The 12,688-nt window shown below is 38.3% G+C and overlaps 1 protein-coding gene across 3 annotated transcripts in view; it reads right to left on the bottom strand.

Moving 5' to 3' along the window:
* Window positions 1-12,688, bottom strand: part of LOC122823725 (cytohesin-3) — a 37,419-nt gene that overhangs the window by 18,295 nt on the left and 6,436 nt on the right. The window contains exons 1-5 of one of the 3 annotated variants that reach the window (XM_044103642.1): window positions 8,979-9,013; window positions 5,108-5,190; window positions 4,027-4,091; window positions 2,418-2,484; window positions 1,845-1,963 (exon numbers count right to left, since the gene is read on the bottom strand). In XM_044103642.1, the coding sequence (XP_043959577.1) occupies window positions 1,845-1,963; window positions 2,418-2,484; window positions 4,027-4,064 (224 nt within the window). In that variant the 5' untranslated portion in view covers window positions 4,065-4,091; window positions 5,108-5,190; window positions 8,979-9,013. Of the gene's footprint in view, window positions 1-1,844; window positions 1,964-2,417; window positions 2,485-4,026; window positions 4,204-5,107; window positions 5,191-8,978; window positions 9,014-12,688 lie in introns of those variants that run through there. The other 2 variants (XM_044103641.1, XM_044103643.1) reach the window with 2 other exon arrangements.

The following is a 12,688-nucleotide window of genomic DNA, read 5'->3' as shown; positions in this document are numbered from 1 at the left end:
ATTATTGCGAAGGAAGTTGAGTGAAGAAAGCTGTTTGTAAAGCAGTAACAGTAAAATACAATAAAAATCAGAGCTCTCGACTCCCCATCTCCATCTTGGCCACTGCTCAGCGTGTAATGATAGGTTCCTGCTTCTTGTATTAGTTTAATTAGTGATAATTACTGAGTGCAGACCCTTTAGCTTGTGCTTCATGTGGCTTCAGTGGGTAGGTGGCCTCTTTGAATGAAGCCTTCAGTAAATCATCTAATGTCTGACTAGAAATGCACAAACAGATGCACAAGCGGTATGTGCTTTAACTGTTTGGTAAACACACCAAAGAAAAAGCGGAATTGTTCCTGCAGCTCCATGCAGAACGATGCACACCTGAAATCAGCACCGTCTTTGTTCTCTTGGTTTTGGGAGTTAAAGATAAAAAAAATAAAGAAATAAAACAAAAAAACAAGCAAGCTTCTACAGTCATTAGAGTCCACCTTTACACTTATCAGTTATCTGATTCCCTGGTAAATCGCCCGATACCCTACATCCTGTTTACGTAAAGCTTTAATCGGCCAATAACGGTTTTAGAGCATTTCTCTTTAAAGCAGCATTATGATGTGTTTTCATTTTTATAGCGCTGTCAAGTAACTATGTTAACTTAGGTTGTTAAAAAAAATGCTATATATATATTAAACATGACTTAAAAGAAATTTGACTTTGAAAAGTAGCACCTTGAAATTGGGTCTCTGTCTCTTTAAGAAACTCTGCTTCCAGGAAGTCATCACAACATGGCTCCTCTATTAACCCTTTAACAACATTTTTACCAGCGTTGCTCTGAGAAGTAGCTCCTATAATAAACTCAGCAGATGTGCAGATCCACCAGCTGTTTGCTAATTACTGCTGGCTAGTGTTTTCAGAACAACATGGCTTTTTTTTAAATGTTAGAAATCAAAAAAAAAATTTCTAAGCAACAGTACGAAAAAAGTCCCAATAGAGACACTCTTCTCAACCACTCATCTTTTCAATATTAATGTTTCTGTTTCTTGCTGAGGTTGATTTAGTTTCATGCGTTTAAACATCTGCGACGTCGCTCTGCATCTGGGACTCATTTAAAATGCACGATGCTTCTTTATGAATATGCAAATGAGCTCCTCCCCTTTCCAAACAGCTGGTCTGGTTGCAGCTGCTCACCGTCTCCTCTGTCGGAGCACAATTCCTATTTTTGTTTGCCAAACAGGTTTGATTTTGCTGGTGCTCTTTCTAAATCTATAGCAAATCAGGCATTTGAGCCAAAGGCTTGTGATTTTAATATTAAGACAAAAATTGCTCCCAATTTTTTAAGACAAAATTAGATCTCCAAATTAGAGATCTAATTTTAGAGATATAGAGATATTTTAGATATATATTTTTTTTTAACAGTAGCTGAATATTGATAAAATCTGCATACATTTATAATGGAGACACAGCCACAGTCACACAAGTAATCTGAAAAAGAAGTAATTAATGGTTTTTGTTGTCATTTTTATTGTTATCACAGTAAAATATTGGGATTAAACTTTAAGCCCACATCACCCACATGAATACTGTCTTAACTTTATCTCATAAGCCTTGTTCCTGTTAAACTTTTGACTTTTAGTATTTTTACAGTCAGGCCTGCGGTGTGAGGAGCTAGATAGTTGCTTTTTTCTACCAGCTTTAAGTCCAATATGAGGAGCTTCATACAACAAAACACCCACACCGTCTCCGAGGTTCAATTCTACGGCAGCTTTAGTCGTCTTCTCCTTAATTAGTCGACACAGGCAGTGATCTGCTTCTTTAAATCACAACGGTGGGTGTAAGTCTCACGCAAAGAAGATTTTCTCCCTCACCGCTCGCCCAAGTAGTCCCCGATGACGGTCTTGTTGAGGCCCTCGCCTTTGTAGAGGAACTGGGCGATGTCTTCCGGAGTGTTCTGGAGCAGGTCGTTCTCCTGCAGGAACTGGATTCCCTGCAGGAGAGAGAGAGAGAACAAAAACATGCGCACGTTCATCTCAGCCCCGTGTGGAAACGACAGAGTTCTTTCTTCTTCTGTATTTGTTTCAAACAAATAAATGAAAACAATACACACAAAAAATACTGTTTTGGAACATGAGAGTCAGTCATTTTAGCTTCCATACTTGTCTGAAAAGAAGAAGAGGTTTATTTTTTTTTTTATTTCTCACTCCTTTATGCTATTCGTCAACATACTCTTATATCAAAATACATGTGATAGTATGGATTATAAAACTATCCTCTATTCCTCCTAATCCTCTAGGAATATCTTGTATTATTGTGCTGTTCCTGTATTCCTTCCATAAAACTACAGAAATATATATATTTTTGTAGCTTTTATTGAATCTATTTACTCTTGTTTATATTTGTTCTCACAGTCTGGAGGTTCTGATGGAAACAGAACACCGAACCTTTTTGGGATCCATGTTGAATTTCTTCCTGCCCATGGCGATCTGCTTGTTCCTCTGGGACGTTTTGCTGCAACACGCACACATGAGCAAAGCATTAAAAAAAATATGACATTAAAATATGAACTACAGTATTTACTGGGATAATTCTATCTGGAGCAAAGAGAGGAAAATGACAAAGACTGGAATTATGTTTACTGACTAAAACAAACAGAAATAAATGAAGATCATTTAGAACATTTCTGCCAACACTTCCTGTCAACAGCAGCTGGTCCAGTTTATCTATGCAAAAGGCTGCAGGATATGAATCCCATACAGAGACATATTTTTGTGCCGACACATTTAGATTTCCATATATATTTTAAAGCTAAATGCAGCTTGATAATTGATTTCACAAAAGTAAATAAATGCAAATAAGTGTATATGATTTTCAAATTGTTTTAGAATAAAAATCTGAATATTTCATCTTTTAAATGTTTTTCGTTTCGTCTCTGCCAGATTTTGATATGTAGAGATGGAAAGTTGTGTTGTTTGTTTTCGGCAAAGCAGCTCAAATTCTGTCAGATCGGATGAAAAGGTTCCGGAAGCATCCAGCGTTAGGGTTCACCTCTCTTTGGGGCTTCGGCCTGGACTTTGACTGGGCCATTCTGACACATGAATATGCATTGGTCTAAAGCATTTCATGGCAGAACCTCTAGCTGTGATCCAGGGATTCCGATCAGGTTCTGGCTAAAGGGACAGCATGATGCTGCCACCACCGTCTTTAAACATGGAGGAGGTTTATTCATTTTCTACCACACAAAAAAACTAATATTTATGATTTCACTCAACTTCACAATTATACAAAATAAATTTTATACATATATCACACAATCTCAATATGACATATTCAAGCGTATATTTTAATATTGAATAAACTTACACATTCTGGTGAGTTTCGTTTCAAGAGTATGTTTTAAAAAAATTACTTTTAAGGAGATATTAAACTTTTCATTATGTTTTTTTATATATGTACATTTCTATTGGTCTGATGAAATATTGTGATTTTAAATCTCGTGTTTTTATTAACTTTTAGAAAAATCACCATGATAAGGAGAATTAAAGGTGTCAAAACATCAGTTTCTGTCTAATCTATAATCTATAATCACATAATCTATAATGTGTTTCACTTGGTGATGGAGTTACTGAAATAAATGGACTTTTACATAACACTCTAATTTATTGAAGAGGTCTGCATATGTAAACAGAAGCATTTTCCAACAAAGAGTCACTTTAGAACAGGTTTACATCTCAAAGAGAACAATTTTCAACCTTTTTCTTTGTGAACAAAATTTGTCGTAAAACTTACATGATCCTTTTTCTACACCTACTGTAGAAATTGCTGCATACTTCATATATTTTACAGCTCAGTTTCTACAATTAGGTACTGGAATACATTTTTTTTTTTTTTTTACTGGGAATTTAGACTAGAAATCATCTGAACAAATAAAACCTATAAAAACACAGAGAGGTTCTACCAAGTAGAGAAACCGTACACAGAAACTACTATAAGTATAAAATACAAGGTAGCACAATACATCCAAGCAGCTATAACCATTGAACTTTGACCTACCTTTCCCCGACACACGTCAGCTGTTCAATCTCTGTCATGACTTCTGCGATCTCAAATTTCAGCCTCTGGGAGAAAGAAAGCCAATCATCATCCAGAGGTTCTCTGTCTTTGTCTCAAAACAGAGACCAGAGCAGCGTTCAGCACCGGGACGTCCAGCAGGTCGAATGAGGAAACTGGCTGCGCAAAGATCAACAGTTGGGATATTTGCATCGTCCACAGCATGCAAACACACCCAGAGAGGTGGAGGAGAGGCAAAGAGCTGCAGATTCCCATGAAATTTCAATTCAAATTCAATTCAAAAGTACTTTATTTATCATAAATTGATTAAATGTTTTTTGAATACCTGGATTATATCAACCCTGCAGTGAAGGTGAGTAATAAAGATAATGATGTCAGTCTGTTGGAAAAGGTGATAAATGATAACAAAGGACAAAAAAAAAGTCAAACAGAAAGACTTTTTCCACAAACATTTTGTAACTTTTGGCACCATGAATCCAGATCACTGTGGATAGAAAAGAGAATAGAAGAACAGAAGAACTGCTTCAATGACAAGGTGCTGCATCCTGAATGATCAAAGGAGCACAATCACAGATCCTTCCTCCCAGCAGCTCATAGAACCATCTTTCCAACAAATTTTATTTTCTTATTCATAAATATACGAGCACAGTTTGTACATTCTTCTAATTTCCTGCTCATTCCTCAGGAACATTCAGTGTTGAACCTGAGTATGTTATTTATAATAACCGTACAGTCTTTTTCCTTACTTTCCGTTTTTATGCTTTTACTTTAGTGCAGGTTTCATTTTTATTCTCTGCAGCAACCCAACTTGAAGGAGTGCACAAATATCTGTGCTCAGTTAAATTTGTGATTTCGAATTTAAAACAAGAACGGCGAAATAGACTCAACAGAGACACCAAACGTAGTGTCTCGTTGTTCACTTGGTGCCTTTTAGAACTCAGGCGTTTGCTTTTTCAATGTTTCCTGTTGCAAACCCCAGTGAGAAATAATGAATGGAGGTCAAAGCAGCTAGTGCTGCAAGTGATTCCTGCAAAAAAATAAACAAACAAAAAATAAAACGCACCTCGATGTCATCGAGCAGCTCCCTCTTCCTCCGCCGGATGCTGGACAGCTCGTCCCTCTCCTCCAGGGACAGATCCTCAGGGACTGAAAGACAGAAAAAATAAATCTAACTTTAACATCCATTTAAGCAGCTCCCACATCTCTTTCCGTTCGGTTCTTTCCGCGTCTCGCCACAGCTCCAAAGTAACCGAAAACGTCTGACTTTCCGAGTCAAACGAAAAGCAAAGAGTGCAGCTGTTCTTCCTCCTTCAGCTGGAGAGGCGAATATGAAGAGCCTGGACGTTCGTCTTAATTAACTACAGGAAGAGAGAAGGCGAAGACTAATTATTTCAGCTAAAAAGCGTTTTGGCTCGTCCCTCCCCCCGTCTCCATTTGGCCCAGGGGAAATGGCGCTTAATAAAACTAATCCAGATTAGGCTTTCTTTCATTATATGTGAATTTGGCAATTTACCACAGCCTACCACCCCGCCGACCTCCGACCCCAACGCCCTGAGTGTTTACCGCTCACAGCAAAAACCGGCGAGTGGAGAGGATGAATTTACTTTTCTTAACCCAACTTGTTGGATTCGCCTCCGTTTGCCCCAGTATTCTCCAAACACAGACGGGAAAATTCAAGAAGCTCTCGGCAGGAGCTAAATGCTAAATATGTAAGTATATAGAAATTATTAGATTTTTAAATTTTACAATTTTGCAATGCAAAATTTTACATTTTAGTTTATGTTACAACACAGAATTGTAAAATGTTATATTTATATAATATATTTATAAATAGCTATAGCTTCCCGTCGTTACTGTAAACAAGTTATTATTTGGCGGTTAATCAGGACAAAATACGTTATTTTGTGGGCTTTTTTTGTCCCTATCTTTTAAAATATTTTAGTTTAATAACACTATTACTAAACCACGCTAAATAGATGCTGATAGCGATAATATGAGAGACTGAAGTTTTGTCATAGGGTGTAATATTAGTGTAAATGAATCATATCCAATCATTTCAGGTGCACAGTGACCTGCGTACAACAGATACATACAACATACAACAGATTAATGCTCAAAACAGAGTTGTGGTGATCTGTATTTGTCTTTAATTTAATTCCAGTAAAAACCTGTTCCACCTGTCTGATACGGTTTTATTCTTACAAACGCCCCTGTACTTAAAATATTTTTTTAACATGTAGGACATTCCAGTAAAAGGATCAGTGCATAAATCTATACCTTTTCATTTTAAAGGGGTAGGACATCCAGGTGAAGAAAGTGATTTTCTTGAGTTATATAAATTGTAACTCCTAAGCTTCTACTTCAGTCCTGTCACTCAAATAATGTTATCCAATATATTTAACATGAACACATCCCACTATAGTTTTATATATTTCAAAATCTTTATATGTAATAATTTTACAGTTGTATACATAAAATTGTGATATAATCTATATTTGTATAGATTATATGTCACAATTTTTTTTAAATGTTATGAAATCGTTACATATAATCTGCATTATATCTAATGATATAACGATATATTAATATTTTTTTTAAATGTAATCTATAGTTTCTCATGGATTAAATATACCAATTTTCTGATTTAGTACATTTTTATCTTTGATCTTTAAGCATCACTTAAAGTTTTAGAAATGAATCAAAGACAAGAGAAATAAAAGACTTCTAAATGTATGATCATTGAATATATATATATATTTTTTCTCTTAGATCACGTCAACAGCTGTTGTGTTTGCGGCAAAAAAAAAAAAAAAAAAAAAGGAGCAACTACAACCTGCCTAGTAATACCAAATTACTAGGCTGAACTTGTTTAAGTCTGCATGTATTTACAGCAATCTGCTCTGTGTGTGGCAAAAAGCAGATCCAGAAAAATGAAGGAGATTTCACTTCTTCATGAATTTATATCTGCTGACTTTTGGGAAATCCAAATTTAGTGGGAGTTTCCACTAAACTCACACCAGGAAGCATTCAGGTGAGCTAAGGGCTAGCCAAGTGTTGCTGCGTATGGTTGAACAAACAACACTGAAGGGGTTTCCCCCACTCTGTTGGTGAGCAGCAGGTACACAGGAGAGAGCGCTGTGGGGTTTCCTCTGTGGAGCGGCTTTCAGTAGACAGCAAAGGGGGATATGAGTGAACAATGGCCGACAGTAGCAAAACAAAGACGCTAATTAGCGCTGCTGACCCCGGGCTGCCTCTCTGCTCTTATGCAACACTGCTGCGTGCGCTCAGAGTGGATCTTTAAACCCAATTAGAGCTTTCCGAAAGTTTCAAGGCTGTTTAACACAACTCTTTGATGTTGGAGTTAAGGAATCACTTCTAAACTTTTAGCCTACTGTTCTGTACTTACAGTTAAAGTAGAAAGAAACTTTCGTGGATTTGGCCTACGGGACTGAGACGCAGCTACAGTTAATTAGGCTAACAACATCTAAGTGGACTGGATTGTACTGTACTAAAGTAAGCCAGGAGAAATGGCTTACTTTAGCCATAGCCCTGTTCTTCTTCTACTGTATCTGAAGGCTTGCAGTATTTGATATTTACCAGAAACTTGTCGTTGTCTCCAATTTCACTCTAAAACCTATAATATATGAATATAAAGAAACAGCGTTCTGAATATGTATTTTCTGCTGTGAGAAAAAAGTGTTTCCATTGCAGTTTTGCAAAATCAACAAATTTCGATGCAGCCGAAGAAAAGAGAAGAAGAAGAAGAAGAAGAAAACACACCTCATCCCAGCAGCACAACTTTAATGGAAAAACAAGATTTTGCTACTGACTACAAAGAAAACATAAGCAATGAACCAATAAATAACCAATGAAAATCAAGTGGGACGTGAGCAACAGAAAAAAAACTCATCGGATATTTGAGGGCTTAGAAATTCACAGAGGCTCCTGAGGCTTAGAAACTTCAAACCGCGCTCCCAAGAACAAGAGCCTCCAGTAATTCCCCCCACATCCCCCTCAAAAAAAAAATAAAATCCCTCAAAATCTACTTTGAAGACCTAATCCCCTGCTGCTCTTCACACCCAAAACTAACAACTGCTACTGACCACCCACTGGAGCCAGAGGCTGTAATCCACAAAATACCATCAGTCACTTTAAACAACTCAGACCTCCATCTGGTCACACAAAAATCCAAATTTAGGTTGTTTGTTGGGTCCCAATTGCCAAGCTATGAAAAACTGATTTAGGGATTTCGCTAAAACCGGCACAAAGTGAAAATCCCACGCTCACTTAACGCTGGCAGCCGTCCGACGTGAACTAAGAGGAGAATCATCCAGATTCACTGGCTTTAAGCTAGCAACTTGACCCTCTGTAATAACATGACACGTGGATGAGCTTTAAGTTGACCAACAGGTAACCCTGTTACCCAGCTTGGCGTTGGAGCGCGCCGGGTCACGTGTGTGGAAGACGAGAAAACCTCCGCTGGATCCAGATTGTAATCTGAGGCCCGCTGTCCCAAATCCCTCTGGGACATGCTCTGTGTTACGGCGCGGGTCGTTTGCACAGACAGTCCCACATGTGGCGGGACCGCACATGAGCTCAAAAGACACCACGGCCTGCTGGCACTAATCCCACACACACTCCCCGACGCCGATTAAGCCCAATATGAGTGTGTTAAGGCGGAAGTTCAGCACACAGACTCCATGCCACCAGATGTTCTCTCTGCATGGCTGCAGTTCCACTTTTATCTATTTAACTTCAGTGATGCAAAGTAAAATAGCATAAAAATATTACGATTAGCAGCACAGAGTGAACTGAAACAAGTCACACGTCCCACTTGGTTTTCATTGGTTATTTATTGGTTCATTGGTTACAGATCTTTAGCATATCATATTAACTTCGGTCTCTGTGTACTTTTAGTTAGTGGAGGTACTTGCCTTAATTGTGAGGTTCCTAATCTAACACATAGAACTTGATGCCTACAAAGGAAACACAGGACATAGTTAGTGCTGTTCCTAGCTTTGTTTTAAGCTGATAATAGCTAACTGTGAGTCTTCTTTCCACACTAACAATTTTCATATTAACTGTGATTCCATCAATGTTTTTGAAGTCAAGGTTGATGGAAATGGCAAAATTTTAAATGGATCCATTCATTTCGCAAAATGTTTTTACAATCACTTCAAGTGGTTTTTGGCTTTTCAGACAGTGTTGATGTACTAAAGGGGAAATGGAAACACTGGAGTGTCTGTGCTTTACCAGAGGAACGAAACCCACCTCAGATGGGGGGACTCTCCTTTTTTTTTTTAGATGTTTGGTCCATGCTAGTTAGCAACCTCTACTTCCTGCTTATCACAGCCCAGCGTAGCATCAACAATTACACTTTGTGTACCCTGATTGATTCGCTCCAAACCAGTAGATAGAAATACAATTAGCCTATATTTTCTTGTTTTGTTTGCTTTTTGTCCACATTTTAAAAGTACATTTAAAATCCAGATTACAGTTGGATGGAAACAGAGCAGGAGAAGAGTCTTCTTGTTCATGCAAACCGTCAGAGTTTTGAATTGGCCAAAGTTGTTGCCTGAATAATACACTTGGACTAATCAAGTGTCCAAGTGTATTATGGACACTTGATTAAGTGTCCATAATTCTGTATTGTAAACAGAAAAACAGTATTTTTCTGTTTACAATACCAGAAAAATACTTTTAACAACTAGCAAAAATATACGTCTTGATTTTTACATTTTAAAAGCAGCAAATGCATGACTGAACCAATGTATCACAAAACTCGGTAAGCTCTGCCGTCTTTACTTCCTGCATAGATAGTGGATGAGATTCAGCTGTATCTACACACCACAGGCAGTTTCAGCCTACATATGCTGAAAACGTTCCGTCCTGCAGTATCACAGTATGTTTGTGTTGCAGATTGTTCAGTAATACTTCAGTATAAAATCCCAAGCCTTTGCGTGACTGAAGAGATTTGGGGAGCTATTATGACCTTTAGCTGTTAACCAACTCTGGGGTTACAGGCAGAATGTGGGGCTCGGATTCTACACTGATCTGCTGGTTAATCTGCAATTTCTGAAAGGACCTCCTACTGTGCCAGTGTATGCGTGGTTTGGTTGCATGGGAGGTGGTCTGTACGTTATCTGCTCTTTATATCACACATCTGCTCAGCATCTGCTCCTATGGCAACATTTGATTGAATGAATCTCAGGGCTTTGCGACCATAAGATGGCAGCCAAAGCTAACCCTGACCCTCCTTTTTGGCCTGAAAAGCAGTGAGATCGATGTTTTCCTTTCGGCCTCTCACTGGGTGTGTGTGATCCAAGTTAACTTTGTGTTCACTCACAAACACAGGCGATTCTCTACTCTCAAGCACAAGTTGAAATTCATTTTGTTCTTACAGATCTGGAGAATCCAATAAGAATGAACCCAGAAATCAGGCGTTTGTGTTAAGCCTGCACCGATCCACTCTTGTCCCTTCCGATACCGATACAGATATCTGAGGTTAAGTATCGTCCTATATAGAAAGAAAGTGCTTGAATAGACTTAACACATTTCTTTTTTTTTTTAAAGGCAAACATAAATTTACTGAATTGAAAATGCATTTGATAACTGTGCACCAGTACAACACACTTAAATACACCAACAGCTTCACAAACTTGGTCAAACATGCAAAGCTAGGGCTGGACTATCACGATGAAAAACGTATCACGATAAAAACATTTCATATCAGTCAATAGATTTTTGTTTTAAATATCTGAAATACAGCTAATCTGGTGGTGTGACCACCAGTTTTATTTACGCTAACAAACATTTCAAATGGTTCAGAAAATGCAATTAGGAATTCTAAATATAATAAAGCATGATGTCACTCAGAGCACAAAGCATAGAAGTAAACTTAATAGATCTGTCCTTATGGGTTGGGCACATTGTCACCGAAACCTGATCTAGAACTGTTTTCAATATCAGGACCATATTAGACCGGTGCATCTCTAGTTTATGTCTTGTGAAAATGTCATGGATCATCTCGTCTAGTAAAGCTGGAGGCTTTGTTCCAACTATGAGTGAAAACTGACCCACTCATTAGACACTCAAGGTGAAGCTGGGTGTTTCCCCGTTTGTCTTCAGCCAGGAGGCAAGAAAAACACGTCGCCCCTGAAGCCTCCGTGCCCCTCCCCACCCAGACCTCGCCCTCTCCTAATTCTCCTTCCCGTGACGTTAGGTTAAGATTATCCAGTGCATCTCTGCTGCTGTCTCTCAGTGCTGCTCCCTGATTTCATTTGCCATGCCTTTTCTTTTTCTTTATCTCTGCTCGCCGTCCTGCTCCTTAAGAGCTTCTCCTCCTACTTACACCGCCGCGTAATAATTCCAGGCTAAAGCTTTGCCTGCTCTGTTTACAACAGCAGAAACACTGCCTTACAACCAGACACAATGTCTCTCACACACACAAACACACTCAGAGTGCCATGGAGATGGCAACACGCAGGAAAGCCTCCGCAGGCTCTTTTCTAATCAGCTCCATATGTAGTCTCCTCTTTGAGCTCCGACTCAATCCGTGCACATCTCGCGTCGCCACTGTCTGCGTGTTTGTGTGTTGGCCTTGTTACATGTGGTATGGTGTTCTGTGTTTTGACCACAAAACCTATAATCTTCGCAGTCTAAATAATTTTCAAATCATCCTTTAAGCCTCTAAACAACGGTGCCCGCCCTCTGGGTCGACCGCTGGGGTTGTAAAGAGCATGTTTTAGCGGCTCATAGCGCCTCCGCTTCATAGCACACAGGAGTCTCATTTGTCTAAGCTAAAATAGGTTTTTTTATTTAAATTTTTTATTAGGTAAAATGTTTCCATGACTGTCAGCACAAGCGTGGGAAAAAGTAATTGCACCCTGTACCACCAAGAACAAGGGATGGAAGAGATCTTGGGTGGTTAATTAATGCGTATTAAGGTATGTTTGGTGTTGAACCAAATATACCTGCCTGTTAAAACAGGAAGCTCAGAATGTTTTTAGACGGAGTTTCAAGAAATCATGAAGTGGACTGCCACAAAAGCTTCTTATGATCTATTTAACCATGTGTCTGAATGCCAAGTAAGCATAAAAATGCTCCTTTGTGTGTTTTCACAACTGAAGCAAAGCTTCATAAATCTCAAACTATGTTTTAGAGAATTTCTGTTCAGTGCAAAAATGATCTAGTACAAGTAAAAACAAGAGGCAATGAGAAGCAAACGCTGACAGGACGTTTAAAAGTCCTAAGTTAAACGTTAGCGGCTAACAGTTTTGCCAATGCTAACAAGTTGTTTATATGTTTCTCTCTTCCTCTCTGGAACGTTTCCATGTTCTACCAATAACCCAAAATGGTTTAAAAGGATTTTAACAGTGGTTAAAATGCTTAAAGTGCTTCTAGGTCTGTTTCTGTGAATAGCTACTTCTACTTCCTTTGTTACTTCAAAATAATAGTTTCAAGATTGCAGATTTCTCAAAGTCCAATTTCTGGGAAATTAAAATGTTTAAGAACTAGCTTTGTCATTCATAAAAAGAGAGAATTCTTAGGATAACATAGTCTATGTAAATTATGACAGAAAACATAAATTGACTTTCCAAAATTGTGAAAATTTCTTCACCGTCCTCATTGCATCTTTTTCTAA

This window comes from Gambusia affinis, linkage group LG20 (assembly GCF_019740435.1).
Source record: "Gambusia affinis linkage group LG20, SWU_Gaff_1.0, whole genome shotgun sequence".
NCBI lineage: Eukaryota > Metazoa > Chordata > Actinopteri > Cyprinodontiformes > Poeciliidae > Gambusia > Gambusia affinis.
This window is presented reverse-complemented; position numbering and strand designations above follow the sequence as displayed.